This window comes from Diadema antillarum, unplaced genomic scaffold, assembly GCF_040938485.1.
Source record: "Diadema antillarum isolate AM-2024a unplaced genomic scaffold, OU_Dant_1.0 scf00000020, whole genome shotgun sequence".
Classification (NCBI taxonomy): Eukaryota; Metazoa; Echinodermata; class Echinoidea; order Diadematoida; family Diadematidae; genus Diadema; species Diadema antillarum.
The window spans coordinates 908336-923664 of NW_027270909.1; the positions used below are offsets into that span (position 1 = coordinate 908336).

Below are 15329 nucleotides of genomic sequence, written 5' to 3' on the forward strand. Positions count from 1 at the left end.
ATGGATTTCGTGCGCAGTCGGAAGTATAGCCGGAGTTTTCTCGCTGCTGCGTTGATTCTGTCAGCCGTGTATTGTGTGGTTCTCTACAGAGTGTTTCTCAAAGGAGCGGTTCCAACAGGTAGGTATGGGGATTTTTTAAAAAGTTAAAATTATGATAGATTGTATACAATCATGGGATTTAAAACAGGTCAAAATTATGAGAGATTGGAATCACATATATCACAGTAATGATGATGTAATGATACTGATGACTTTTATATTGATAGATAGATATTGACGATAATTTTAAATGAGATCACCTTTTCTATTTTTATGGTGGTAATCAGGCTTTTAATGATTTTCGTGGATCATACTTGATAATATATCACTATTACTGTGATAGTGATGACGGTGGTTATATAAATCGTGTTATACTGAATCAATGAAGATGGTAATATTTTGTGATGATGGTATTGGTGATGTGGTCATGGTCTCAGGTGGTGGTGGTTCACAGCATTATTGTGCCATATTATATCAATTTGTGATTATATGTATGATATTGCGTTACTAGCTCAATGTTATAACCACTCCCCTTGTCATCTATGATGAAAATACCGATTACAAAAGTGAAATGATATTGAGCGATATACCAGATGGGATGACAATGAATGAACAAACCACTAGAAGAAAAATCAGAAGATCAGCATATTTCGATGGCCATCGTTTTGCAAGTACACTGCAAAAAGTCCGGTGTTAAATAGTGAACACCGAGCTGGTGTTAAATTTTCGGTGCTCATTTATGGTGTTGAATTAACACCAACGGGTGTCATTTCCAAATTTTAAACTGTTTTTTGAAGAGTTTCTTAGTAACTGCACTTCTTGTTGGTTTTTATTGAAACAAGACGATCAAGAATTTTACATTAAAATACTAGATTTTTGAAAAAATGTGAAAATAAATTTACACCAAAGTAACACCAGCTGGTGTGGTCCCTTATTGAAGCTGGACGGGTGTTAAACCATTGATATTAACACCAGCAAACATCAAATCAACACCATGTGGTGTCATTTTTGAATTAACACCAGTACAGTGTCAAAATAACACCAGGTACAGTGTCAAATTAACACCACGACGTGTCAGGTGAACACTTTTCAACACCATCACAGTGCATTTTTAACACCTGTGGGTGTGGTCCTTTATTGAAGTTTGATCGGTGTTAGATTTAACACCCGTGGTGTTAAATCTAACACCGATGTTTTTACAGTGTAGAAACTTTGCAGTCATTATTTATCACGAGTGAATTTCTAGCTCCTCGAGTAGGCCTACCCAGTTTGATTCTTGACCAATTCTGTTTCATCAAAAGCATATTTTGTATTCAAATGAAATTAATGCACATGATGAAGACGCTGCTGTCAATGCCTCTCACGTTTTGTGACTGAATTTTCTTTCTTGGTCTTTGCCAATATCTGATGGTAGGCCCGTATATTACGGCGATTTCAAATTTATATAGGCATACTTGTTTACATCGACGTATAAGTGCTCTTCAAAATGTGTTTTCTTCCAAACCTTGGCAAAACCAGTCTCCTTTCCACCTCCCTGGCAAACTGCTACGTGACATTGCAAAGTTCAACGGTATTTTGGTAAGAGGGTGGCGAGGTCCCACAGGGCGGAAGTCGCGGGATTGGTCCGCTCACTTTGCAGCGTGTGAAGTGGCAGCAGATGGAAATCCTGCAGACACCGAGCTTAAGGTCACGTGAGGTCATCGTGGGTCGCGATTTTGAGATTCAACTTCCAGACAGCATAATGGTGTAGTCTTAGATCGAGGCGTTTCAATCTGCAGATGTTCGACTTTTCCTCCGCAATCGGCATAATCGTGATATAGTCCCCACTGCTGCGTGTCCGTACTAAATACAACCCTACCCAACCCTATACCCTAACCCTAGTCAGCGGGTGCACGCGCACTGCGGTGGGGCCTATATGGTGGGGACTATATCACAATTATACCACTATTCGACCTGTTGCTTCGTTCAGAGTCTACGGGTCGAAGAGTAGATTAATTTAAAAACGAAAAGACGAACACTTGCACGTGTCTGGAAGCCCTCCCCTCTCTCGGGAAGGAGGGCGGGGATGGTGAGGGCAGAGAAGTGGAAAGTCTATCTCCCTGGTGAGGGGGTGGGTTATACGACAGGGATGTAGGCCTATATATAGGCTGGCCTCAATTTCCCCATTAGTGTGCTCCGAACGAAATGCAAAACAGAATACATGCACATTATTTTTATGTTGGCGTACGGTACTCATAGTTATCATGATTATGGAAGCTTATGATTATGGAAGCTTGAGAAAGCGTACCGTTCAAACTCGCCCTGGCGCCTTATGCGGAATCCAGAAATTGGGAAGCAACAGGGTATTATGAAACATCTCCAAGGAGCTGATATTCATACTTTATAGTATGTCTTTAGTAAATACAGCAATAACAGACAAACCGAATGATAGCGAGGTTTGCTCAAAATCTTGCAGTAATGAGCTACGTTATCGAATTTAGCGGTATTAAAGGGTTCGTTTCCAGAAATATTGTAAATGAAAAGTAGTGACGATGTTATTCTCCCCCTCCCCCAAAAAAAAATAAATAAATAAAAAAAAAAAGTTTTCAACTGATATAGACAGATAATAATCTACAAAAAGATTCAGTTCTTGAAATGAAGTGAAACAGAAAAACGTGTTTCATTTTGCATTGAAATCGTATTTCATTGCAATGTTGTCTTTCCGGAGAAACCAACAGCAATTACCAGACCATAATTGCCCGCAAAGAATGAGTTTGTTGATATTTTTGTGCTGAGAAATTGGATAGTATAAATTAATGTGTGAAGTCGTGACATTGTATACGGTTATTGTGCATAGACCACGGCAACAGCAAACTAACTTTCACTTACGTTTATACCATTACAATTATCAATAACTTATAATTTCCATGTACGGTCACACTGCAGTTTATACGTTGTATACTAGACGTAAGAACCACATTTGTCCATTGTTCGCCAAATTTATATTCAATTACAGGGGAAACTCGGTATAACGAACACTGCTATAACGAGATATCGGTTATAACGAGGACATTTTCCCGGTCCCAAATTTCCTTCCACACAAGTCTATGTAAAATGCTACTCTTATAGCGAGATCGGCTATAACGAAATAACTGCTATAACGAGATAAATTTTGTGACTTCCAAACAAAGAAAAACATAGTCAATCAAACCTGCTATAGCGAGGTAAAGCAAAATGCCTTCGGTAATGCTTTACTTCGCCTGTGCTATCATCTTCCGAGATTGTAAAGCTTGATGCGCCAAAAACTGTCTTGTACACACATAATCATTTTCTTTAGAGCACTCCAGCTAGCACTGCATGTTGTACGTGTAAGTGTGTGTGTGCGCGCACACTGATACATGCAGAAAATGTGGTGGGACGGCCATATGTATACATGACATCATCATGACGTTTAGCAGGTGTGAGGCAATCTGATGCTGTGATTGGCCTTCTACGTAGGGAATTCCCCATCTTCACACACACGCAGTCATAATGTACATACAGAATGTGTCACATACACACACAGCATTGTGCAGACCATATTCAAGCTTTCCACACAACACACACCCATACGATAACCACATACCAATCCACAGAAGATCTTGATACAATCGCAAGCTATATAAATTTACAAATTCCAACATCAGGAATTAATAAGAAACACATTCTTGATATTGGATTTCCTTGGCGAAAAACATCTTCTTACCCATAATGGTGAGTAATTCCCTCACACACAATATCAAGTTATCAGTATTAATTGAAATATGATGGGTAGTCCCACATGTGCAAATTAATGTCTTTATGTTATGCCTTCTTTTATGCCTACTGATATAACGAGATATCGGCTATAACGAGGAAAATGACTCGGTCCCGACCATCTCGTTATATCGAGTTTCCACTGTATATTCATCGTGGTACGTAATATACCAATCGGTGGTAATAATGGTTTTTGTGTTTTGTTACCATAAGTATGTTATACATTAAATTCGATCACGAAATATTTCGTATATTGATCATGCCCGCATGTTATCCATCTTCCTCTTCTTATATGGACAGGTGTACCCGTAGACTGGCGACACCTTCCTCCCCGGCCAACCTTTGCCAAGTACCCACTCCCTCCTCTTCCAAGCTCCTCCCACTTCCCCATGACAACGGCTCGACCGACCAATCACAACTCGAGACCTGGGCTTCTCACCGATAAAGTATCGATAGATAAAATCTATCGCGATCTCACGATTGTGACGGCCTTTTCTGAGAATCACTACGCAGAAGCTATGGGGCTCATCGGGACGGTTCAGCAGACGATGCCGGAGAAGAAACTCGTGGTCTATGACCTCGGAATCGAGCCGGAAAGTTTGGTCAAGGTACGTGGTCGTTTGTATAATGATAGTAGATCATGATTTAGCCTGTAGATCCCTGGGTCACGACATCGCAATATGCATTGTATCATAAAAACACTTTGGCAATTAGAACTATATACGATCATGGATCCGATGCAGATTTGGCTCCCTCAAGAGTCAAAGTACAGATCCACTTCATTCTGAAATTGAGCAAAATCAAACCACGAAAATTTAGTAGGGGCCTAGATGTTATACTGAAATCGGTTCCGAGCTTCAGCGTCTCACATGTTTTATGAAACAATGACGCCATGAGCGTCATTTTTATGGACTTTAGCGCTTTCTAAGAGGCCACTATTATTCTGGCACAATTGTATTAGTCGGAACCATATCTGCGACTATGAGAGGAGGTGCAAGATAATACGATGGCCTACCGAACCTATACCACAGACCGTCATACAAGTTTTTACCATTTTTCAGCTGGACATGAGATGCGTGAAACCTGAGGTCTTGATAGACGAGTTTCCGAATGTCCCTTCAAGGAATTTTGGTAGCGACCGATGTATACCGTTAAAAAATTTCTAGCTTTCGTGATCAAATTCATATTTTGAATCAAAGTGACCTTCCTTTTATTTTATTAGATTTTTCCTTCTTTAACGATTTGGAACCCTATCTCACTTGGTACAACAGGTAAAGCAGTTGTGCAACATTGAAGTCCGACGATTTCCGTTTGAGAATTATCCACCCCACGTCGGCAACCTGCACACTTATGCTTGGAAAGTCATCATTATTAATGTAAGTCACTAACTTGAATCGATTCCGTAGCCCGATAGATGGCTTAATTCTTTAGAATTGTGCCAAAATACTTATTTAACCTGTTTAAGGTATACGAAACTGATACCAGTAATCAGGGAAATAATGGTAAAATTATTAACAGATACGCTGTTATACAAGTAGGTTGAGGGGATCATTGATTGATAGATAGATAGATTTATTGATTGATTGGTTGATTGATTGATTGATTGATTGATTTGTTTTATTGGTTTTATTGCTGCATTTCTTTGTCATGTATAAATGTAACACAAAGTCAATTGAACAAACTAATTGTATAACAGTTTATCCCAGGATATGGTAATTCATACAGTATCTGAAAAGTCCAGGGTCAGTTTGTATATCGTAGGCCTTCCAAAGGTTAAAGAATTCATTTTAAGCCGCAATTTTCATAGAGGAATGTCCATCTGATATAATTTGATGGGAAGAATAGGAATGTGTTTTTTTTTTTCTTTTTACAAAATATATTTTGGATTATCTTACATCCATAGGTGAAATATTAAAGTCAGAGGTCATTGAAATTTGGCGCATATCAATATCATAATCTAGTCATGATTGAGTCTAAGAAATTAAATTTGGGTATTTGATTTGGACTGGCAAATACAATTGCGTAAGTAATGAGTTCCCTTCGTGTGCAAGAGGTTAAAGGTCATCCTCAAAGTGAATGGCCAAGATGAATGAACTTCATCGCAGTGGGAATGAAGGGTCATAGACAGGAGCCGCCAAACAATTTTTAGTTGGGGGTGGGGGAGGGGGGGGGGGGGGGGGACAGGGTAGCTGCCGGTGTCACAGGCGATCCGTTCCGGCCAGTAGATAAGTTCCGACGGAACTAAAAGTCAAGTAAAAATCATCAGTTCCCCAAATACCTGCACTCTGACATTTTAATCATTCATCCAATTGAACCTAGTTTTAGGAAAGTGAACATTCAGCACATTTGTGTCAAACCTGTCATTTTAATATTTTGCCAATTGTGTGAAACTGTCATCACACATTGTCAAGACATTGTACTATAGACCTATTAGGAGAACCATGCATTATGGCGGAGGCATATCAGTCGCCGTAGCGATATATCTAGTTCTCCCTGATCTCTTTCGTCGTCATGGTGGCCATGATACCGTACATGCACGCACCGGGTAATACCGATATGACAGGTTATGCCAACCTCTGATTTGAATCGTCTTGAACAGAACAACCGAATGAGTTACTGTAGTCGGGATGTTCGGCATGCTTCATGTTAACTACTGTAATACAAGGAGCTTCATATTGAATACACGTATGAGCTCAAATATCCATCTTCATTTTAATGTCTATTTTCAGCGCTTAGAATCTAATCATTTAGTACGATATCACGACCAATATATACGCCAACGTCTATACATGCATGCTTTTTTTTATCATTTGTAACAACTTCAAATGACGGGGTGATTTTTGTGTGTGTGTGTTCAGTTGTCTTTATTCTATTTTGTGTCCGTATGTATGTGCATAATAAATGAATGCGTGTGTCTGTGGGTTTTTTTTTCCTGGTTGGGGGGGGGGGGGCTATCTCTTCTGGGGTATCAATGTCTTACACAGAGATTAAACTGGTACTTCAAACAGGCAAGGTATTCTAAAGGGATACGGTATAGTTTTGGTTGAGATAGGCGATTGGAAATTTAACGTTTTGCAAGATAATTAGAAAGCACATATTAAATATTTGAGAGCATACGATTATACTCTAAAAAAAAAATCGAGTGAAAATATTCACTCCTAAAAGAGTGAATACAAAAAAGAGTGAATTTAGAGTGAAATTGGAGTGAATTTTGAGTGAAAATGTTCATTTTCACTCATTTTGGAGTGACCTCAGGGATCACTCGAAGATTTTGGGAGTGATCCCTGAGGTCACTCTAAAACGAGTGAAAATGAACATTTTCACTCAAAATTCACTCCAATTTCACTCTAAATTCACTCTTTTTTGTATTCACTTTTTTAGGAGTGAATATTTTCACTCGATTTTTTTAGAGAGTAAGAGAAATTCAAAGTACATTATACAAAATCGGTTTGGACTGAAAAAAAATACATGTGTAGTTAGCAGATAAGGTGGGTCCATTCTTCAATGTACATTAGGGTCTCTTTGTTTATGCATATATCTCAGCAATTTGAAGCAAATTTGTGTCAAATGAACTCTTAATTCCTAAAAGAATTGAATGCTCTTTTATATTGCAGGTTTCTCATTATTTGTTTGATTTTTTTTTTTTTTTTTTTTGGTTGGAAACCTTAACCCCCCCATCTCAGTCAATCAGCATGTACGATCCATTTAATCTTGAATGCCTTCCCTTTTCATGATAGTGACTGCGGCCCTTAAACAGATCTTCTGTTTTAAGAAAGTAGAGTGCATGCAAAATATAGGGTATCAAAAACTCACGTAAATTTTTGACTTCTAATAATACCCTAACTTGAATATCCAAACAGTGCACCTGTGTCCAAAATCTGATGTTCCACAAAAAAGTTACATTTTCTCTTCGTCAAGTTTCATACGAACATGTATATGCATTTTTAGTGGAAAATACATATTACATGCACATGTAAAAGGTATACGTGTGAAGCCAATAGTGGCAAGGGGATAGACAGGAATTAAAAGAGATAAGAAAATGAATAACAGCTAGACTATGTACCTGTAACATGAATTGACAGGAAACAGACAGAAATAATATGGTTTAATGTACCCCAAAATGGATTCTATATAAATAAAAAGTAAAAAGGGTAAAAGCTGTGGACTAGCGGAGAAAAAAAACCCATAGAATTAAGAATAAAAAATAAAGAAGAGATTGAGAGTGCGAAGGGGAAAAATAAGGAGAAAAGGATACAAAGGAAAATCTTATTCATCTCGAGTTATAACAGCTTCAAATCATGAAATTTTAATCCATAAATTGTCTCATTATGGCATACGGGGGAAGGCCTTGGAGTGGTTCAGGAGAGCCGAAAAACAATAAGTATCTCTGAACGAGAATAACTCAAGTTTTAGATTTATTAAATGTGGCGTCCCTCAGGGTAGTATATAAGGTCCTTTACTTTTCATTGTTTATATCCTTGACTTCTGCAAATCATCTGACATATTCTCATTTATACTTTTTGCTGATGATTCAAATTTTCTCATCAAAACCCAGTAACTCTCGTCTCGTAAACACCGTCAACTCTGAATTGAAAAAAAAAGTAACTCAGTGGATAAGATCTTCATAAAATCTTCAGAAATAAGTATATGCTTTTTAGTAAGTCCTACGAAATATTAAGCACAGATATTATTTTTGATGATACTCGATTAGAACGTGTATCCCACATAAAATTTCTTGGTATCACAGTGGATGATAAACTTTAGTGGAGGCCTCATATCATTCATAATTGTAAAATAATTTCACGTAATATTGTTATCGTTAACAACAAGTTTCACATTCCGTCATCTTCTTTGTTAACATTGTATTTTCTTTAATATTACCTTATCTCAATTACGGAATTTTAGCATGGGGCAGCGCCCATCAAATTTTATTAGATAAATTATTGTTATTGAAAAAAAAGGTACTTCGTATTATCTGTGGGGTTTCGCCACGTTTCCACTCAGATTAATTATTCATCACTGATATAAGATTTTTAAAAAAATTAAAGATTTTTTTTTTCTTTTTCAACTGGGTCAATGATCATGTTCAACTACAACACAAATGCTCTCCCCAATAGTTTTAATTCAATGTTTCCACGAAATCAATGTTTTTTATGATTATCCTATACTAGGCGGTCTACTGAGTTTCATCTACCCCTTTAGACAACCTTATTAGCTCAGAATACATTTATATACACCGGCCCTAAATTTTGGAATTCATTAAGTTCTGAAATAAAAGATTCTCCATCGTTATACCCTTTTTAGCGTAATTTGACATCTTTTTTTTTGGGGGGGGGGGCAAATTCTGGCTGAGATATTCATGTTCATTACCTATAAAGGTTGCAGCAAACATGAGGTTTATCATCAGTTATTGAATTCATCCTTACGCAATGAAAAACGGCATTACAAAGTACGTGTAATGAAATTCGGCATTTTATTTCCATTATTTTTCCACAGTTGCATGCAGTCACCAGCTGTCCGAAATACTTCCTCGATCCCCTCTTCCGTTTCTCTTGTTCAGCGTGTAGGCATTCTCTCTGTTTCTTTCTTTCCTTTCTTCCTTTGATTTTTTTTTTTTGGCTCTATTCCTTTCAATTGTATCCCCCTCAGTTTCGTCATGTCATGTTGTTGTGTCTCTGTTGTTTGTTTCATTTTGTCTTATTTTTGTATCATATGTACGTTCATGTAATTATATTTTGAAGATATTTTAGAGTGGTCCACAATCTACAAGCAATGCTTTTTAGTGGACCTCTCAGTCCTCATTTTCACCCTTCAAACATAACTTTGAAATTTCAGTATGTGTGCATATCTTTATTAGTTTGTTGATTACCATTGATTGTCATACTTTGTAATGTATGTATATGCTTATGATTGAATTTCGATTTACTGTGTGTTATGTTTTGTTGAAGAAAAAAAATGAGAATGAAATAAATAAATTAAATAAATGCAATGAGACACTGGTCTAGACACCAACGAGATAAAAACTGCAATGCTAGACAGACAAACTTGGAGTGCCATTGTGGATCGAGAACACCACTCGAATTAAGCAAGTAAGCAAATGCAATGAAATCCACATGTACGACTCGATTAGTCCCCTGCATACACGTTAACAATTTGTTTGCAGACTAAGCAACATTTTTTTTTTTGAAGTACACCTTTACAATCATTTTCTTATCAGAACAAAGCTCACTGAAAAAGCATGTTTATCCACGCTGTACCCTACCAGCAAAACCTCCCTCTCTCTTCCTTCCCATTTCAAGCAGCCTCTTCAAATGTAGAGTCTATAACTACAGTATTATCATGCTCTTTCGTTGAACTATTCTTTAAAGTTTTATCTAAATAAAGGCTAATCGCACCACACTGTCTGTTCAACGGCTCCAGATGATCGACTCGTACGTATGTGTGCATGCTATTTAGTTAATACATTGTACAGTAATTCATTTCTTCGCGCCACTTGTACGAGGCTATATATGATTCATTTAAAGGGACATTATCAGAACGTAAAAATAGGTTTGTCATTGCTGTTATTTAAAAATGAAGAAATAGCTTGTTTAGATTTTTTGGTTTGGTGTAGGCATCCACAATGAACATATATTGTTTTGTTTTTAATAAGGCCTACTCGCACAACCCGGATAGGATCGGCGGTTGCGGAACGTTTCTGCGTACTGCCTATTGTGCGGTATATTCGTTCCGGCGGAACCAATCGACTGAATTCGGCCAGTATGTTGGTTCCCCCGGAACCCGGAACGGATCGCCTGTGACACCGGCTGATGTGATAAAGGGTTATGGATCAATGGTAACATGGGCTGCTTGCATTTCTTCGCCTATTTTGTTTATGGCAGTGAAAACATAATACATGTATGATCTAACAGCCTTGATCTGGTACGTTTAGATTTTCTTGATTCAATCTGCATCATTTCTGATCATGAGGAACTATTGATTTTTGTGTTTTTCTTTCAGATAACGTTACACGAATTTGGCGCCATTTTCTGGGGAGATGCGTCGGTGCGTTTTAAGGACTCGTTACGTCATCTCGTCCCCTATGTGTTGCGTCACCATGGTTACATGACGCACTTTCATGCCTTTGACACTCATGGCGAAACGGACACTCGTCTTGGCCACATCGCGTTTTTCACATCTCCCAAAATGTTCGCTGCTCTTGGCATAAAACGAACAGAGTACATGTCTGTACGCAACGCAACGCCATTCGCCGCAGCGAACAGACAATTATTCGTCAAAAATGATTATTTGTTACAGCATTTGATTGACCCCTTACTCGACTGCGCGCTTAAAGAGGCATGTATTAGTCCGCCGGGGGCGCGTCTTGGAAAACATCGTTTCGATGCATCCGCGTTGTCACTCATAATCTATAAGAATATGCTCAACGAGTGGACACCAGCGAACAACGATAATACAGTATTTGATCGTCTCATCGATATTCGTCGAACGACGTCAGACAGGTTCATGGCTAGAAGCTGCCCAAAAGGCTGGAAATGACGTCATATTAAGTGACATTATACAACATTACGCAATGTGATGGAAGACTATCGACTGTTGAGTATCACCACCGTGTATGCACAGTGGTATCAAATAGTAGCGTAGCGATTTCAAAACGTGTTTTGCTTCAAAAACGTGATTTTCTGTCTGTATAGCGGCATCAGCTAATAATATTAAATTTTGATTGATTTGAATGTCAATATATAATAGATCATAAAAAAAATGTATGCGCGTGTGTGTAGAAGATGTCTGTATGTGTGTGTGTGTGGGGGGGGGGGGGGTTATTGGTTTACCTTGATTACAATACAGTGTAGGCTGTCGATGAATCACCGGCAGTACATGTATTTGTTGGGTTTTTTTTTTCTCTCTCTCTCTCTCTTTCAGGAAGGGGGGGGTGCCCTTTCCTGGACGAAAGTTCATATCCTAAACAAACATTAAAGAGGTCTACCAACTTGAAAGGCCTATCTTATGCCGTTCATACCCTTAAATTTATGTACTGGTCGATGAGATTTTTTTAAAAGCAGTTTTGAAACTCGAATGAGTTTTTCATCACATACACTGTATTAATCGTCATCCCTCATTTTTTTTATATTCTCAATAAAAACAAGTTAAGAGCCATCTATTCCTATACTCGCGACGATAAAGTTGTTAATATAAATAATTATTACACAGTATTTCTACAATGTTTGAATAGAAAGTCACGATTTATTATACATGCATTGTATGGTAAATTTTATGAAATGAAAATTGAATTGAAAAATGTTTGTCCTTAGCATTTTCATCCCCGACGAAGGGAGAACCCCCGAAAATTTGGATTTTTAATAAATAAAAATTGGCATATAATGCATTCCTCTATCATGACATTCCTTCCACTCCTATTACTGCCAATATGCGGATCATGTAACTTAAATGACATAATATCAAAATGTGTATGTTTATTCTTTAACCCTTTGTGTATAATATCTTGAGTGCCCTTTGCCACAAAAGGCTCCATAGCGTTGTTCACATTATCCTAGCAGGTCCTTGGCTCAATAAGGGTTAATGTAAGTGATTATGAATGATTATAAAATGGATATATGGATCCTTATCAAATGATTGGCTAAGAGCCGGTCACATGACACGCATCATTTCCACTGTTACGTCGACCGTGCATTTTTTCCTAGCAAGCGTATTATAATTATGCGTATTATGTGAGAGTTGACGCCATGTTCTTTTTTTCAGTGAGATAATCGCCAGTAACGCAGTCGTTACAGAATATAACAAGAATATTCTTGGAGATATTATAAAGATATTCTATGCTTGATTCATTCATTTTCCTCGTTTTCAGTAACTTCAATCTCAAATATGTCAAGTTGATAAAAAGGATAATGACTTTCTTGCTTTGCTTTAAAAAGTCAGTAGTAGCATGAAGAGTTTAAACAAGACATCACGTTCTATCAATTTGAGATGTTTAAGGTTAAAGCTGCAGAAAAACGTTACATGTATTATATATAATATATATGAAGGGTTTGTTTGCAAAAACCGATAAGTCCATTTTTGACGATTTTGAAGTACGATCTCTGTCATAAAGTACAAAATAATACCTTTTGAATGATATATTGGTCACTACATATAAAGGTATATTTTTTAAGTTATGGTCAAAAGAAGCAAAGATTTTCTTATTATTCTCTTTATTTTTCTTGACCTTTAATCGCAAATATCTCCATTTGTTAAATATGGACTTATCGGTTTTTGCAAACAAACTCTTCATATATATATATATATATATATATACACTGTATGTACATAATTTTGAAAACGTCTTCAAAAAAATTCTTGTCTGCGTAACAAGTGCGGTAGCAGTGAAAAGTTGTAATTTTTTCTCTCTGATAATGACCTTGCTCTAAACAATTTGAAAATCTGTTTTTGCGTTCAACCTCAATGAAATACAGAAAGTATATTTTAAAGTATCCTACCATACACGACATAGGAGAAAGCATACATGACATAAAATGACAGAATCTTGAATTCTACTCATTTTTTCAATTTACTGACTATTATTGAACCTGCATGATCATTAAACTATTTTTTAAACCAATCTGATTTTAACAATTGTTGTTGTCTTTGTTACATTATGCATGTTATTGAAGAGTCCTTGTGGTTTATTACGATAGTGACTGCAATTCTTTTTGTAATCCAAATGTGTTGGTAAAAGTTTGTAGAATAGTGATGGTATCAAACGATTGATTCGAAAGGTATGTGCATGGTGTCGAGTAATCCATATCAAAGATGGTGATTACAAACACATGTTATTGTCACATTGAAAAGTTTCAGGGAAAGCATCATACGATACAATTTATCTATCTATCTATTTATCTATAATCATTGTTGTTATCATTATTTCATAATGATAATAATTATTATTATTATTATCATGATTATTCAATTAACTATTTTTTTATTCATTCATTCATAATTCATTCATTCATTGTTTTATCTATTTAGTGTCAGTATGGTAGCTCTGCAAGTGGCTATAAAAACTGGTATTCTCAGAGGCCCTAAACGTATATCACAAAATACTCTTATTGTAGACACATTAAGACAAGAAAGAAACAATCTAATACACGTACATAATGCAGTTACCGTACACTTACAGTACAGCATGGCCACATTGCTGAGTATAGCGGAGACAGAAAATACATAGATAATTCAATTTGTAGCACCGCAATGCACTGAAAGGGATGGGGCCTATCTCACTTTATTAGGATCTCAAAAAGATAAGAGTCTAAAATACGACACATCTTTCTTGATTCTCTTCATTCCACATTAACGTGTGAATATTGGTAGGCCCTACATTTATAATTTATTTTTAGAAATAATCAACACATATACGTAGATATGAACACTCTTTAACAATGTATTAATCTGTACGTGATGAAACAATGGTTAGTGATGACAACCCTATACAAATTCAAAGAAGACACGCTTGTATACGAGCGCTCAAAGAAAAAAGACGCCAAAAAAGCAACAAAAAAGTAGGCACCTACAAGTCAAATGGAAGTCGAGATACTATACACTGTTTATGTAGATTATACAAGCGGACCAAAAATAATTGGGATGGTATACTTGTATGAATGTGTATGGTCTAGGTCTCATCCTAATATTATCTGGTTACAATTGAGTATATGAATATAAGAACGACCCAAGTCCATGGAAGATCATTTCGAGTAAACTAAAAAAAACTTCATATCTTTTTTATTTGTCCAATAATATTCTATTTAACTGTGATGGGAAGGCAACATTGTATATACAAATTAGAACATATATTATTATGACAATTAACATTTACATTATTGTGTAGAGGCCATTTGAGTCGTTCTTTGATTCATATGGACTTGGGTCGTTCTTTGATTCATATACATGATATTCTGCTATAGAGATGGGAGAAGGATGAGAGAGGGCGCTATTATATAAATGTAAGAATGACCCAAGTCCTTCATTCTTACATTAATATAAGATTTAACTCATTCATTTCAGGCACTTCCGGGGGTAATTAGGGTTTATCATTTACACACAAGATGAGTCCATGCATAAGCTACAATTTCCCATGTCAAACTGAATTTGGCAAAAAATTGGACTTGGGTCGTTCTTATATTCATATACTCAATTTTATTATAGGTTCAATTCATACAGAGGTAACGGACTATAGTAAGCGTGGGAGAGAACGCGCAATCTTAAACGCTGTGTACAGTTCTGGTTGAGGTGAGGATTTAGAGCATGCAATAACTAAGGGGTATCAAAAGTTTATTTGATGAAAATCGGCTTTGAAATGGCTGAGATATCCCAAAACAAGGTGAAACAAAGAGATCCTAATAAAAGGCGTGGCCTGTCGCCTTTTATTATCACTTTTTTGGATATCTCAGCCATTTGAAAACCAATATTTTCATCAAATAAACGTCGAATCCTTCTTAAAATTACATAGGTCAAGGAGGGCCTAGGGG

General features: G+C 36.8%; 1 protein-coding gene across 1 annotated transcript in view; it reads left to right on the top strand.

Moving 5' to 3' along the window:
• Window positions 1-15329, top strand: part of LOC139729372 (uncharacterized) — a 21649-nt gene continuing 6320 nt past the window's right edge. The window contains exons 1-4 of the mRNA XM_071640302.1: window positions 1-118; window positions 4114-4421; window positions 5085-5189; window positions 10813-11000. Coding sequence (XP_071496403.1) covers window positions 1-118; window positions 4114-4421; window positions 5085-5189; window positions 10813-11000 — 719 coding nt within the window. The remainder of the gene's footprint in view (window positions 119-4113; window positions 4422-5084; window positions 5190-10812; window positions 11001-15329) is intronic.